Raw genomic sequence first — 14,426 nt, 5'->3', positions numbered from 1 at the left:
GCAGAGTATACAGTCCCTGACTTATCCACCATCAGAACAGTATTTTTGTGGAACAAAGTAACTAACATCAGTAAAAAGTCCTTTTAGGATGCTTGAAATAAGCATTATTTAACAAAATAGTGATATCAATTTGAAAAACAAAATACCTGCAATATCACAGTACTACTTTTGTATTATACAAAAGGACCTTGGCATTGCTTGCTAGCGGCAGGTCCTCATGGTGTCTCGCTAAGTGGACTCGCAGATTTGTCGTGTTTTCCGAATACTTTATTCGAGAGAAACGACACATTTTCCAAACGGCATGGGTTTTGTCAATTTCTGCACACCCTACTTTGTGTAGAAATCCAAAATGTGTCCACACTTCAGCCTTTGTACGCCGCAGGGACCGCTGTTATGTGCCGGCATTCTGCCATGTTGAACTGTGTTTATGTGTGAGGACGTTTCACTCGTCAATCTCGTTCAACGTCCTTGCCTAATTGACTACGTAAGTGCTGTCACCTAACCATCGGAGGTTTCAATTCAAATCAGAAATGAACCTTGAATAAATACCATATACAGTCTATGATAAATGTCTAAAAATATCTATATCATACTTTTTAATATCGATACAGTATCGCGATATATCGCCGAAACGATATTTTCTTACACCCCTATATGAGACTCGGCCTGCATCCAACGTGTTGCACACTGACGCCATGCAGGTTCTGAGAAAAATAGGGCCGAGTTCGCTACATTACAATGGTGATGATGCAACTGCACAATAGAAAGATCATGTTTGGTGCAGTTTTAAGCTGTAAAAATGGCCACAAGGTGGCAAAATTGCACATGATAAGAGTTTCCACATTACTCTTTTTTAAGTATTAAAGCGCTCCACTGCGAGCAGGAAGTGGAGGAGTATAGCGTGCAAAAAAAGTTAAAAGTAATTTTAACGCATGCACACGCACACATGTTCATACACATACACAGTTAAGTTCCAAATGTGAAAACTGTACATGGTTTACGTGGTATATTTGCAAATAAACTGTTATTTTCATCTAAAACAACCGTTTAGATATTTTAGCTAAATATGTATATATTTTTTAAAGGAAAGTTATGCTGGAAATGGGTATTAAAATGCATGAAAAAACTGTACAGCCATAAATATGAACGGTACAGCCCAAGGACTTTATTGTCCCCAAATGTCAACATTTCGATGTTTATCTCGCCAAGTGGTGATCTTATACGCTTAGCTACAGTTGCAACTCGGAAGCTTTGGTTCCTTGGCATCGCTGCAACAACACCGCCTGGAAAAGTCATGGCCATATACCGGCTTATGTGTCGCTTTCTTCGTGAATGGCATAGCTAACAACCATCAATAAATAAACAGAAGGGTCCATATAGTGGATATTTAAAAGATGCTTTATGTCATAGCCAGTACAACCAGTTCAGGATATGCCTGGACAAGTGTGCTGCTACATTCAACAACAGGCTGCCTGGCCGTTAAATGCAGTGCTTTGTGTGTGTGTGTGTGTGTGTGTGTGTGTGTAGGTGTGTGTGTGTGTGTGTGTGTGTGTGTGAATGACAAAAATGAGAAAACAGCAGCATTACAGAATTCCATTACAAAAATAGCACTCGCATTCCAAACAACTTACATTTAACGCCATTTCTGTGCCGTCTATGGCTTATTCCACCAAGAAAGTAATAACCAATTAGCTAAAAATGTCATCCAATACTTCTCTACAAGAGAGAAGAAAAAATGATCTCAGGGAAGAACTAACTCTGAGACACTTATACTACGTTAAATGTGTATGTATGTGGAAATGTATGTGGAATATATGTATGTATAATTAATACGATACGTATGTGGAATCAAACTATGGAGCGGATTGAGTAAGACCCTCAAACAATGCACAACGATGAGCCAATTCAAGAAACAATACAAGCAGTCTTGAACCAGTCATGATGTGCTATATATATCACTATATTGACACTTACTATGGTACCCATTATGTCATTGGATGGTCATATCACCTAGTACTTCGGTACGTGACAAAAAAATAATAATAAAATTAAATAAAAATAAATAAATAACAAATAAGTTAAAAAAATAAGTAATAAAAAAACATAAAAAAATAATAATAAATAAATGATAAATGATAAATAAGAAATAAGAAATAAGAAATGAGAAATGAGAAATGAGAAATGAGAAATAAGAAATCATAAATCATAAATCATAAATCATAAACAACTTAAACTATATTAGGAAAGCAGGAAGTGAACAAATCTAACAGTTACTGATTGTTAAACTATATATATCACTATATTGACACTTACTATGGTACCCATTATGTCATTGGATGGTCATATCACCTAGTACTTCGGTACAAGACAAAAATAAAATAAAATAAATAAAATGAAAAAATAAAATAATAATAATTAAATAAATAATAAACAATAAACAAAAATAAATAAATAAAAAATAATTTAAAAAAATAAGTAATAAAAAAACATAAAAAATAATAATAAATAATAAATGAGAAATAAGAAATGAGAAATAAGAAATAAATCATAAATAATAAATCATAAACAACTTAAACTATATTAGGAAAGCAGGAAGTGAACAAATGTAACAGTTACTGATTGTTAAACTATATATATCACTATATTGACACTTACTATGGTACCCATTATGTCATTGGATGGTCATATCACCTAGTACTTCGGTACGTGACAAAAAAATAATAATAAAATAAAATAAAAATAAATAAATAACAAATAATTTAAAAAAATAAGTAATAAAAAAACATAAAAAATAATAATAAATAATAAATGATAAATAAGAAATAAGAAATAAGAAATAAGAAATAAGAAATAAGAAATGAGAAATGAGAAATAATAAATCATAAATAATAAATCATAAATAATAAATCATAAACAACTTAAACTATATTAGGAAAGCAGGAAGTGAACAAATGTAACAGTTACTGATTGTTAAACAATATATATCACTATATTGAACTTACTATGGTACCCATTATGTCATTGGATGGTCATATCACCTAGTATTTCGGTACAAGACAAAAATAAAATAAAAAAAATAAAATGAAAAAATAAAATAATAATAATTAAATAAACAATAAACAATAAACAATAAATAATTTAAACTATTAGGAAAGCAGGAAGTGAAAGTAAAGTAAAGTAAAATAATAATAATTAAATAAATAATAAACAATAAATAATTTAAACTATATTAGGAAAGCAGGAAGTGAACAAATGTAATAGTTACTGATTGTAAAAGTACCAGATGGAGGGGTAGGATTTAATAAGCATTGCTTCTTCCTACTCCTTTAGGACATGTGGAACTGGGAACTGATTATGTGATGCATTCAATTGTAATCTGATGCATGTTCAAATGAAATTAAACCATTACCAAAGTTGTGTTTCTCACCTACGTATGTCAGGGCTCGACAATAACGATGTACCGATGGCCCGGGGCAAGTTAAAACAAAATTGGGGCAAGTAAATCCAATCAGTGATATTCCAAGTGTACTTTGGCATGCCATACTGCCAAGAGTTTTTTTTTTTTCTTGTTGGGTGTTGGTAAAACACGGACTGCGTAATTTCGGTGGTAATTTGCAAACCAATCCTTGCAAATCTTGAAATGGACCAATCAGAATCGTTTATTTAGACCGCGGTCTCAAGTCCACAGTCCGCGTTTTGTTCGCGATCAACCAATCAGTGATCATTTGACTAGGAAAACATCTATCATGGCGTCCTTGCCAACATTGTCTAATTCTTCAACAACTTGTGAAGGAAAACAGCAAAAACTGATGAACCAGTGCCTCCTAAACAAGTATTTTATTAGCGGCAGCAAATCAAATGATGGCACAGGTGAGTGAATCACATTGCTGTGACAATTTTAATCGGTCACAATGAAACACCACCCATTAGATCCGATACCAAATGCTGATTTTGCACAAGCTACAAAATATAGCGCTTCCATTTCTCTGTGGATTTTTCTCACCTTTGCTTCACAAATTATTGTTTGACCATTGAGCATTTTTTTCTGGATTAAAAACACTTAACTAGTACACAAATGTGTCTATTCAATAATGTTTCATTGTGGTGCACAACTTATAAATATCACTGCTTACTACAACTACGATGTGTAAGGTAGTATGGCATGCCATGTTAACATACATCACAATTTTTCAGACATTCCTCCAAATTAAATGTGTCAGTGCTATTATCTGATGAATTATCTATGATGATCTATGTAGGAAAACAACCACAAGAAATGATAATCATTTCATCTTTATTTGAAATTCTTATGTGACGCCGCAAAAATTAGATGATATCATTATATTATTTTCATTTTACATGGGGCAAGTTCGGGCAAGTCGTTCTCACCTTAAGGATTCCCCATGGGCAAGTCATTTTTGTTTTTAATGTAGAGCCCTGACATCACTATTGACAGTTACTATGGTAGCCATTATGTCATTGTATGGTCATATCACCGCGTACTTCGGTATGTGACAAAAATAGAATTAAAAAAAGAAGGAAGTGAACAAATGTAACGTGACAAAAATAAAAATAAAAAACTATATTAACTATTATATTATATTAACTATTATATATAATATTACTATAATAATAATAATTATTATTATTATTATTATTATTATTATTATTATTATTATTATTATTATTATTATTATTATTATTATTATTATTATTATTATTATTATTATTATTATTATGAAAGCAGGTGAACAAATGTAACAGTTACTGATTGTAAAAGTACCAGATGGAGGGGTAGGATTTAATAAGCTTAGCTTCTTCCTACTCCTTTTGGACATGTGGAACCGGGAACTGATTATGTGATGCATTCAATTGTAATCTGATGCATGTTCAGATGGAATAAAACCATTAGTTGTGTTTCTCACCTATGTATGTATCTGTGACCTCCACCAAGGCTAATCAGTAACCCCTCTGATGTCTTCACTGCTGTGTTCTGTACCATTTATCTGCGCCTACTAGTTTGTTTGTTTTTATTACCTCCAACAAGTTCTGATTTCTGATGTGTTATTTCTCCCAGAAAATGTTTTATGTGCTTATGACATAATTTCCTACTGCTCTTGTTTGTTAACCACCACGGCCTTGTTGTGTTTTCATGGCTGTTATTTTGTGTGTCGCCTCAGCCAAGAAAGTTATGGTTTGTAGTTGCTTTTGTTTGTTACATTGACCAGGGTTATTTTCTCATCAATGTTTTGTTTTGACATTTGTTCAGTGCTACAGCGGCAACAACCTTTTTTTTTTCTCCAGGCTCTACAACTGCGTTCCACCAAGCTCCACCAAGCTCCACCAAGAAAGTTACCATAAATTCCTCCACCCCGCCCCCTTTGCTACGAATCTCTCCCCGTGCATGCGTGGGTTTTCTCCGGGTACTCCGGTTTCCTCCCACATTCCAAAAACATGCTAGGTTAATTAGCGACTCCAAATTGTCCATAGGTATGAATGTGAGTGTGAATGGTTGTTTGTCTATATGTGCCCTGTGATTGGCTGGCGACCAGTGCAGGGTGTACCCCGCCTCTCGCCCGAAGACAGCTGGGATAGGCTCCAGCACCCCCCGAAAATGAATGATTAATCCCCAAAATAATAATAATCATTAGTTGTAGCCCAATAGAAACATGTACCAATACAAGTTTAACCCCTGAGAGCCCTTAAGACAAAACATTGGTTGATTTGAATTTTAGGGGGATGAAACTCAGCCACACGTTTTCCCCGTTTTCCTACACTTCTCCTGTTTGGAGTCTGAAAAAGCTAACCTACCAGGACCCTAGCGGCCCATTTGGGACGCAATATACTCTAATTATAAATGCACATTTTTCATATGTAATAATCCTGATATTTTTTCTGAATCGTGCGCAAAAAGCAGATATTTTCGATGCTTGGGCTCCCTCTGGTGATGTCGTGCTCTATGAAGTACTTTGTTGTAATTTTACTTTGAAATTTTATTTGGAAACATTGCACATTTTGTGATTTAGCAACTTAAAAAGTGTGGGGGAGGGGTTTGGACAGAGAGAATCATAAAAATGAGATCTGAATTGATCGAGTGATGTAAAAAAAAAAGAATATATGACTTACTTATACACTCTTTATGGGCGTGGCACTTATACACTCTTTATGGGCGTGGCCCAAACAATCCAACAGAAACTTGGTGTGATTGAAAAGAAGTATCACATTTTTTAATATTAAAATGTTCCCATAATGCATTTTGTTTGAGAAAACCATTTCAGGAGCACAGAAAGCATGGAAATGATGTTGCGATGCTGCTTCTGTCCACCAGAGGGACCCAGAGCCCAAAGCCAAGAGGGCAGCTGACGTCAATGTAGCGCCCGACTGAATGCATTGCTCAGACGCAATGCCTTATGGGAGAACTTTAAAATGTTGGGGGGGGGGGGTTCGTATTGGGGCATGTTTTCATATTTGTATATACGCCCAGTGTTAGCAAAAATTGTTCTTTGAAAGATGACACTGTCAGTCAGGGTGTTATGCTCGTGATTGGCTCCTGTCAAAGAAAGAGGTATCATTTCCTCGCCGACTCGCGAGCAGCACATTGTTTAAACCAGTGATTTTCAACCTTTTTTGAGCCACGGCACGTTTTTTACATTGGAAAAATCTTGTGGCACACCACTAACCAAAAATGTTACAAAATGTCACCACGACCTCACACGTGCATCAATAAGTCTATCGGAGGAACAAGGTAGGTGTTGCCACACGGACCAATATTACATTGCTCTGACAGTCTTTACACCACAGACACTCGACAGTAGCCACGTTTTTACATGACGACTTTTTCTCTTTCCGAATGACCTTTCGGGAAACAATGGTATCCATAGAAAGGAATATTCCAATCTCTTGTCTACATGCGCCGTGAAAATCCAACAGAATAGTCAATAGGGCATGCGCGGTAAAACGTAAACATCAACATCACGTGATACCGGCTTCCCCGAGTTTTTCTTTCACTTGTCGGAATAACTCCGTATTGACAGTTTTTCGTCTTTCCAGTCTTGAAATTTAGTTTGAATCAAAAAAAACTTTGCTTAGCAGTCCAATGCCGATTGCTGGCCTCCATTTTTAAAAGTGAAGAACGTCTGGATCTGCGTGTTGCGTCATATCTGAGCATGCGCTGAAAGAACGCACCCGGGATAAATTTAAACAGGAAAAGATCACATTCAATCTTGCTAATATTTTATAATTAAACTGGGGACATGTTTTATATAGATATATATTTTCTTTTTTAATAAAACTGCACCTGTGAATAAAGTATAGAAGGGTTTAGATTCTGTTCCACAGATGGCGCTAATGCACACGAAAGCTGCTTGCCAACGGCCAATAAACAACAGAAGAAGAAAAACACCACGAAGAAGAACGCACCCTGACAACTTTCCGTTTGAGCGGGTACAAGATACCTCAATCGGATTGGTTAAAGGAATATTCCATCCCTGTTCAATTCTTTCCGTTTGAGCAAATAAACCAAATGCAATTGGAATATTTGGGTCCATGTATACTATTGACATAATGGCTATTGACGTAATATTTGCAAATGATGATTAATCAATGTTAATGCTATAAAAAGTGATATTGGATAATGTTTGTTAGCAGGATTATATAAAAGCGGCGTAACAGACATTGATGAAAACAGAGCAGTGGACGGGTGAGACGTGGACGGAAACATGGCATATTTGGTACTTGACGGGTGTAGTATCCTACGCTTCTTAGCAAATTAAACATGAATCTTCATGACACATGCCAAATTAAGACAGTTCTGTACTCGTATGCTGAATTTGTGGGCTCAGAGTGAAGGAATAACAAGTTTAATCCATCAAAGTCCAAAAAGACATCCACCCCAGCGATGCCAACAGTGCTTGTCCATCTTCAAAACAACACTTTGAAGAGACATTGTGCCCGTGACCTTGTCAGCTGATTTAGACTCAGTTTGAGCCACTGTCTTAGTCTGGGAAGGGGGCTCCACGGTTAAGAGGATTACCCAGAATTCCCCAACGAGGTGCTCACTCACTGGATGCCAACTCTTTTCATCCATCCATCCATCCACCTATCTAGCTGCGGTCCTCTCTCCATCTCCCAATGTGTGCTTATCTTTGTGTCCCCCCTCTCCTCGCAGCCCCCGTGAAGGAGACCATATTGTCCTTCTGTCACCATTTCCCAGCCGAGCAACAACCCAAGCGGCCCCCCACCTCCCCCCTTCTTCCTTCTCATCTTAAACTGCGGCTGATTCCCGGCACAACTTAAAAGTCCATTCTTCCTTATTGGCTGTGTTTCTAAATTGTTGAACAGGCCGGTAAAGTGGATTAAAAGAATCCTTGTGAAGTTTGTCTTGAAATGTAAATACAGTGGAACTTCTCCGCTTGTATAATTGGGAAGCCCGCCCAAATTTGGAGAAAGGGGGTGGCGGGGATGCGCCTCTAAATTTGCATGAAACACTTGCAAAAGTAGAACATAGACAGTAAGCTACACAAAGCTAGCATACATTTGCGAAATGACACGTCAAAAATGGCAAAATGCATGCCTTAACATTGATTTGAACCGTTTTTACTGAGACGCTTTCTTTTTTCTACAAAATGTGTCGGATTACAGCGGTACCTTGGTTAAGATCCGCTCCAGTTAGGGTTTTTTTTTGGTTAACAACGCAATTTAGATACCGTCCACCTTCTTGGATCACCCGCATAAGATGAAATCTTGCTGTACTCCTACGTGATCGCGCAACTCATTGTGGGTCAAGGGTGCCATTTTAGAGCCGGATTACAGCGGTACCTTGGTTAAGATCCGCTCCGGTTAGGGCATTTTTTTGGTTAACAACACAATTTTTTTTTTTAATTTTGCCCGCTTATTTAGCATCCAAAATACCATCCACCTTCTTGGATCACCCGCATACAATAAAATCTTGCTATACTCGTACGTGATCGCGCAACTCATTGTGGGTCAAGGGTGCCATTTTAGAGGCGGATTACAGCGGTACCTTGGTTAAGATCCGCTCCGGTTAGGGTTTTTTTTTTTGTTAACAACGCAATTTAGCATCCAAAATACCGTCCACCTTGGATCACCCGCATACGATGAAATCTTGCTGTACTCCTACGTGATCGCGCAACTCATTGTGGGTCAAGGGTGCCATTTTAGAGCCGCATTACAGCGGTACCTTGGTTAAGATCCGCTCCGGTTAGGGCGTTTTTTTTTTGGTTAACAAAACAAATTTTTTTGAAAATTTTGCCCGCTTATTTAGCATCCAAAATACCGTCCACCTTCTTGGATCACGCGCATACGAAGAAATCTTGCTATACTCGTACGTGATCGCGCAACTCATTGTGGGTCAAGGGTGCCATTTTAGAGCCGGATTACAGCGGTACCTTTGTTAAGATCCGCTCCGGTTAGGGCGTTTTTTGGTTAACAACACAAATTTTTTTGAAAATTTTGCCCACTTATTTAGCATCTAAAATACCGTCCACCTTCTTGGATCACGCGCATACGATGAAATCTTGCTATACTCGTACAGGATCGCGCAACTCATTGTGGCTCAAGGGTGCTATTTTAGAGCCGGATTACAGCGGTACCTTGGTTAAGATCCGTTCCGGTTAGGGCGTTTTTTTGGTTAAGAACACAAATTTTTTTTTTTAATTTTGCCCGCTTATTTAGCATCCAAAATACCGTCCACATTCTTGGATCACCTGTATACGAAGAAATCTTGCTATACTCGTACGTGATCGCGCAACTCATTGTGGGTTAAGGGTGCCATTTTAGAGTCAGATTACAGCGGTACCTTGGTTAAGATCCGCTCCGGTTAGGGCGTTTTTTTGGTTAACAACACAATTTTTTTTATTTTGCCCGCTTATTTAGCATCCAAAATACCATCCACCTTCTTGGATCACCCGCATACGATGAAATCTTGCTGTACTCGTACGTGATCGCGCAACTCATTGTGGGTCAAGGGTGCCATTTTAGAGCCGGATTACAGCGGTACCTTTGTTAAGATCCGCTCCGGTTAGGGCGTTTTTTGGTTAACAACACAAATTTTTTTGAAAATTTTGCCCACTTATTTAGCATCTAAAATACCGTCCACCTTCTTGGATCACGCGCATACGATGAAATCTTGCTATACTCGTACAGGATCGCGCAACTCATTGTGGCTCAAGGGTGCTATTTTAGAGCCGGATTACAGCGGTACCTTGGTTAAGATCCGTTCCGGTTAGGGCGTTTTTTTGGTTAAGAACACAAAATTTTTTTTTTTAATTTTGCCCGCTTATTTAGCATCCAAAATACCGTCCACATTCTTGGATCACCTGTATACGAAGAAATCTTGCTATACTCGTACGTGATCGCGCAACTCATTGTGGGTTAAGGGTGCCATTTTAGAGTCAGATTACAGCGGTACCTTGGTTAAGATCCGCTCCGGTTAGGGCGTTTTTTTGGTTAACAACACAATTTTTTTTATTTTGCCCGCTTATTTAGCATCCAAAATACCATCCACCTTCTTGGATCACCCGCATACGATGAAATCTTGCTGTACTCGTACGTGATCGCGCAACTCATTGTGGGTCAAGGGTGCCATTTTAGAGCCGGATTACAGCGGTACCTTTGTTAAGATCCGCTCCGGTTAGGGCGTTTTTTGGTTAACAACACAAATTTTTTTGAAAATTTTGCCCACTTATTTAGCATCTAAAATACCGTCCACCTTCTTGGATCACGCGCATACGATGAAATCTTGCTATACTCGTACAGGATCGCGCAACTCATTGTGGCTCAAGGGTGCTATTTTAGAGCCGGATTACAGCGGTACCTTGGTTAAGATCCGTTCCGGTTAGGGCGTTTTTTTGGTTAAGAACACAAAATTTTTTTTTTTAATTTTGCCCGCTTATTTAGCATCCAAAATACCGTCCACATTCTTGGATCACCTGTATACGAAGAAATCTTGCTATACTCGTACGTGATCGCGCAACTCATTGTGGGTTAAGGGTGCCATTTTAGAGTCAGATTACAGCGGTACCTTGGTTAAGATCCGCTCCGGTTAGGGCGTTTTTTTGGTTAACAACACAATTTTTTTTATTTTGCCCGCTTATTTAGCATCCAAAATACCATCCACCTTCTTGGATCACCCGCATACGATGAAATCTTGCTGTACTCGTACGTGATCGCGCAACTCATTGTGGGTCAAGGGTGCCATTTTAGAGCCGGATTACAGCGGTACCTTGGTCAAGATCCGCTCCGGTTAGGGCGTATTTTTGGTTAACAACACAATTTTTTTTTTTTAATTTTGCCCGCTTATTTAGCATCCACAATGCTAAATAATGATCTGACGCTATTAATTAAGAATACTGAAAAATTCCCGTAATGGAACTAACTATGTAACTATGTCTTTTCCATTAAAGTTATTTGTTTCCTTCATATTTGACTGTGGTTGTATTATTTTTACACTTGCATGGTGGTTAAGACATTACTCCAAAAATGATACAGTACGTCTAATATCGGGATCTACCAGAGCTGCACCGATAGTCAAGAGTTGGTTGTCACTGATGTCAAAATACAACTTACCAAAGTATGAGAGAAAGCATCTTTCAGCTCACGTGCCCCCCCCCCCCCCTCGTCTCTGTCCCCCGCCAACCAGGAAGTGAGGTAAAACTCTGGTCTATGAGGTGTCAAAGTCCAAGGAACGCAGCATATTGAGATGGAAATGAGGGCGAATTGTGGGGGTTGCACTCCACAGGGGAATTCCTATGGTGAGCTGGTATAGAAAATGCAGGCGGGGGGAGTAGGGTTGGGGGTGGGGGGGTGCTCTACACATTAGTTCCCGTCAAAGAAAAGGGGATAAACGAGGCCATTAAGGCTTCTCTCTGGGGAGTATAGTGGGTGGGCGGGCTCGGCTGAGATAGAGGAAGAAGAGGAGGGAGGGAGGGGTTCAATAGCTGTTGACTAGGCTACCCCACAACAACCTGTCAGAATGCCCCCCACCACACCCCACCTCCGTCCCCTCCTCTGTTCAGTTCTACACCATCCTCACGGTGAGCGCTGGCAAGTGGCAAGTGCAGGCTTGAACTATATATTAGTTTGGGGGGGTGGGGGGGCAATACGTGTGAGGTCCCCACGTTGAAGGCGTGTATTTCTTTGCCCCCTAGCCCTACAAAACTGTCAACACACCTCCTCCTCTGTTGATGCAGAGCTTGTTCTTTATGGATGTATGCTTCATTGTGGCCCTGGCAGAGAATAGTTGACAGTTTCCAAAGTGGCTCCGAATGGCCTGGAGGCATGCATGTGTAACAAGTGTGGATATGAATGGGAACGCCGTCTTTTTTAGATGACCCACATAGGAAAGGGAGCACATCCTATTTGTATCTCGGCGCATTTTAGGACAGCAGAATAGGACAAATATGCAATTTGAACCTGTTACCAGTGGTTAGCTTATTTTTACACTTGCATGACATTTAAGAAGGTTAAAGAATTAGCGTCCTACATATCAGGGTGACACCTTTTTCACTAAAGTTCAGACCGAGGGTTTTTTTCTATGTTTTGGAGCATTTGTTACATCTTTGTCATTCCTGTTTACATTCCATTTAAGGATGTTACAGGATTAGCATAAGCCATTCACTTTTGTAAAACACTATCTTCACTAAAATTAAGCTGCAGTGGGTTCTTTTTTTTACTTTTACGTGTTAGTGCTTGGCTTATTTTTACACTTCTATGACAATTTATGTTTAAAAATGCGTATCTGCGACGCAAATCTTTGTACTAGTCATCATTTAACTTGAAACTTGTTGGTTAGCTTATTCTTTTGGTGATTAAGAACGTTTAAAAATGAATTAAATGAATTAAATAAATTTGTAGTCCTTGATGTTGAATTTGACTTTGTTATTGTTTAACACTTTACTGATAAGTTATTTTTATATTTGTATGACTGAAGAATGCGACAGAACAGCGACATTTTTAAAGAACTGAAGTTTTTTTCTACACAGTAAGAACTGAGAAGTGCAGTACAAAGCGTTTAAAACAAACGTGAGGCAATGTATCTAAAAACTACTTCAAAAAATAAAGTAAACTGAATAATAACAGTGTATCTAATTACTGCAGTAAAAAAAAAATACAATCACTGCTATTTGTTTGCCACAGGTGCCTCAACCCGGAAGTACGACGGCAAGTACGGTGGTCTTTAAGGCACAAAAAGGCTTTTGGTCGCATATACAAATTTTGCGTCATAATCGAACAAAGTTTAACATTCCTATGTGTTGAAAGAGCACCGCTTACTTTCACAAGCTAAGAAAAGACGAAGTGAGGACTTTTTTCCAATTCTTTCTCAACGTCTCCGTCCGACCCTCCGAACCCATACAGTCAACGCCAGTCGTGAGGGAAAAAATGGACACAAGCACCTGTTGTACCGTCCAGCTCATCATAAAACATTAGCTACTTTCTCCCCGTTAGCGGCTGGCCACCATGACACTTTGACAAGTGGACAAGAGGCGCGAAAGAGGCAATGGAAGCTTCGCCTACCTGCCCCATGTTCCTGTATCCGTACTTCTCCGCTATCCGCTCGGCCACCGCGGTTCCCCCGGCGATCCTCACCGCCCAATGGTTGGTGTATATCCGAGCTTGGCACGGCGGCGGCGGCGCCAAGCCGACACTGAGTGCGAGGACGCACAGCAGGCTTCCAGTCCAATGGACCATAGTGGACAACTTTTTTTAATTGATCCCCACCACTTCTTCTTCTCCTCCTTCTTTTCTTCTTATTTAGCTCCTAAGTTGAGAAGGAGAAAGACAAGGGGGGACAGGGTGGAAGTTTTGTCTCAACGCTGTGGTGTCCACATGGGAGCAAGCTGGAAGTTCAAGGGTTCCTCCGGCGTTCCTCCTTTCCCCCTCCCCTCGTAGACAGCAGCTGATAGCAGAGGAGGAAGTGGACACTGTTGGCTTTTCTTGTCCTCCACGATGGCTGTGATGTGGTGAAATGTCCTCGGCGTCACCTCCTCCTCCTCGATAACAACTACCGACTAACAAGATCACCGCTGCCAGGCAAAGCCTACAAGGGGGGGGGGTCCCTGAACGTATCCGTCGGGTCCTAAAGACCGTCGTGTTAAGGTCACAACACAATTGATGGGTAGGGGAAGGGGGGTCATCCTGGGCCACTACCATGGCAGGGAGACCCCCTCTGTAAAATCATGTTTTACAGTAGAAAAGAATAGAAAAATGGTAGCCCGGTGGTTAGCATGTCTGCCTCACGGTCACGAGATCCGGGTTAAATTTTATCCGTCTGTGAATGAATGAATTGATTCACTGACTCGAGTCAGTGAGTCGAACCCATAAGTAAATTGACTCATGCGATTCGAGTGAACCGGATCACTAACCCGAGTGCATGAACCACCATCAATCAGCTTCTTGTTCTTCTTCTC

General features: G+C 39.4%; 1 protein-coding gene across 3 annotated transcripts in view; it reads right to left on the bottom strand.

Moving 5' to 3' along the window:
* Positions 1-14,066, bottom strand: part of pcsk5b (proprotein convertase subtilisin/kexin type 5b) — a 114,686-nt gene extending 100,620 nt beyond the window's left edge. For 2 of the 3 annotated variants that reach the window (XM_058069530.1, XM_058069531.1), the window contains exon 1: positions 13,534-14,050. In XM_058069530.1, the coding sequence (XP_057925513.1) occupies positions 13,534-13,707 (174 nt within the window). In that variant the 5' untranslated portion in view covers positions 13,708-14,050. Of the gene's footprint in view, positions 1-13,533 lie in introns of all 3 variants that reach the window. The other variant, XM_058069532.1, reaches the window with a different exon arrangement.
* Positions 14,067-14,426: the final 360 nt, after the last annotated feature.

This window comes from Doryrhamphus excisus, chromosome 4 (genome assembly GCF_030265055.1).
Source record: "Doryrhamphus excisus isolate RoL2022-K1 chromosome 4, RoL_Dexc_1.0, whole genome shotgun sequence".
Taxonomy (NCBI): domain Eukaryota; kingdom Metazoa; phylum Chordata; class Actinopteri; order Syngnathiformes; family Syngnathidae; genus Doryrhamphus; species Doryrhamphus excisus.
This window is presented reverse-complemented; position numbering and strand designations above follow the sequence as displayed.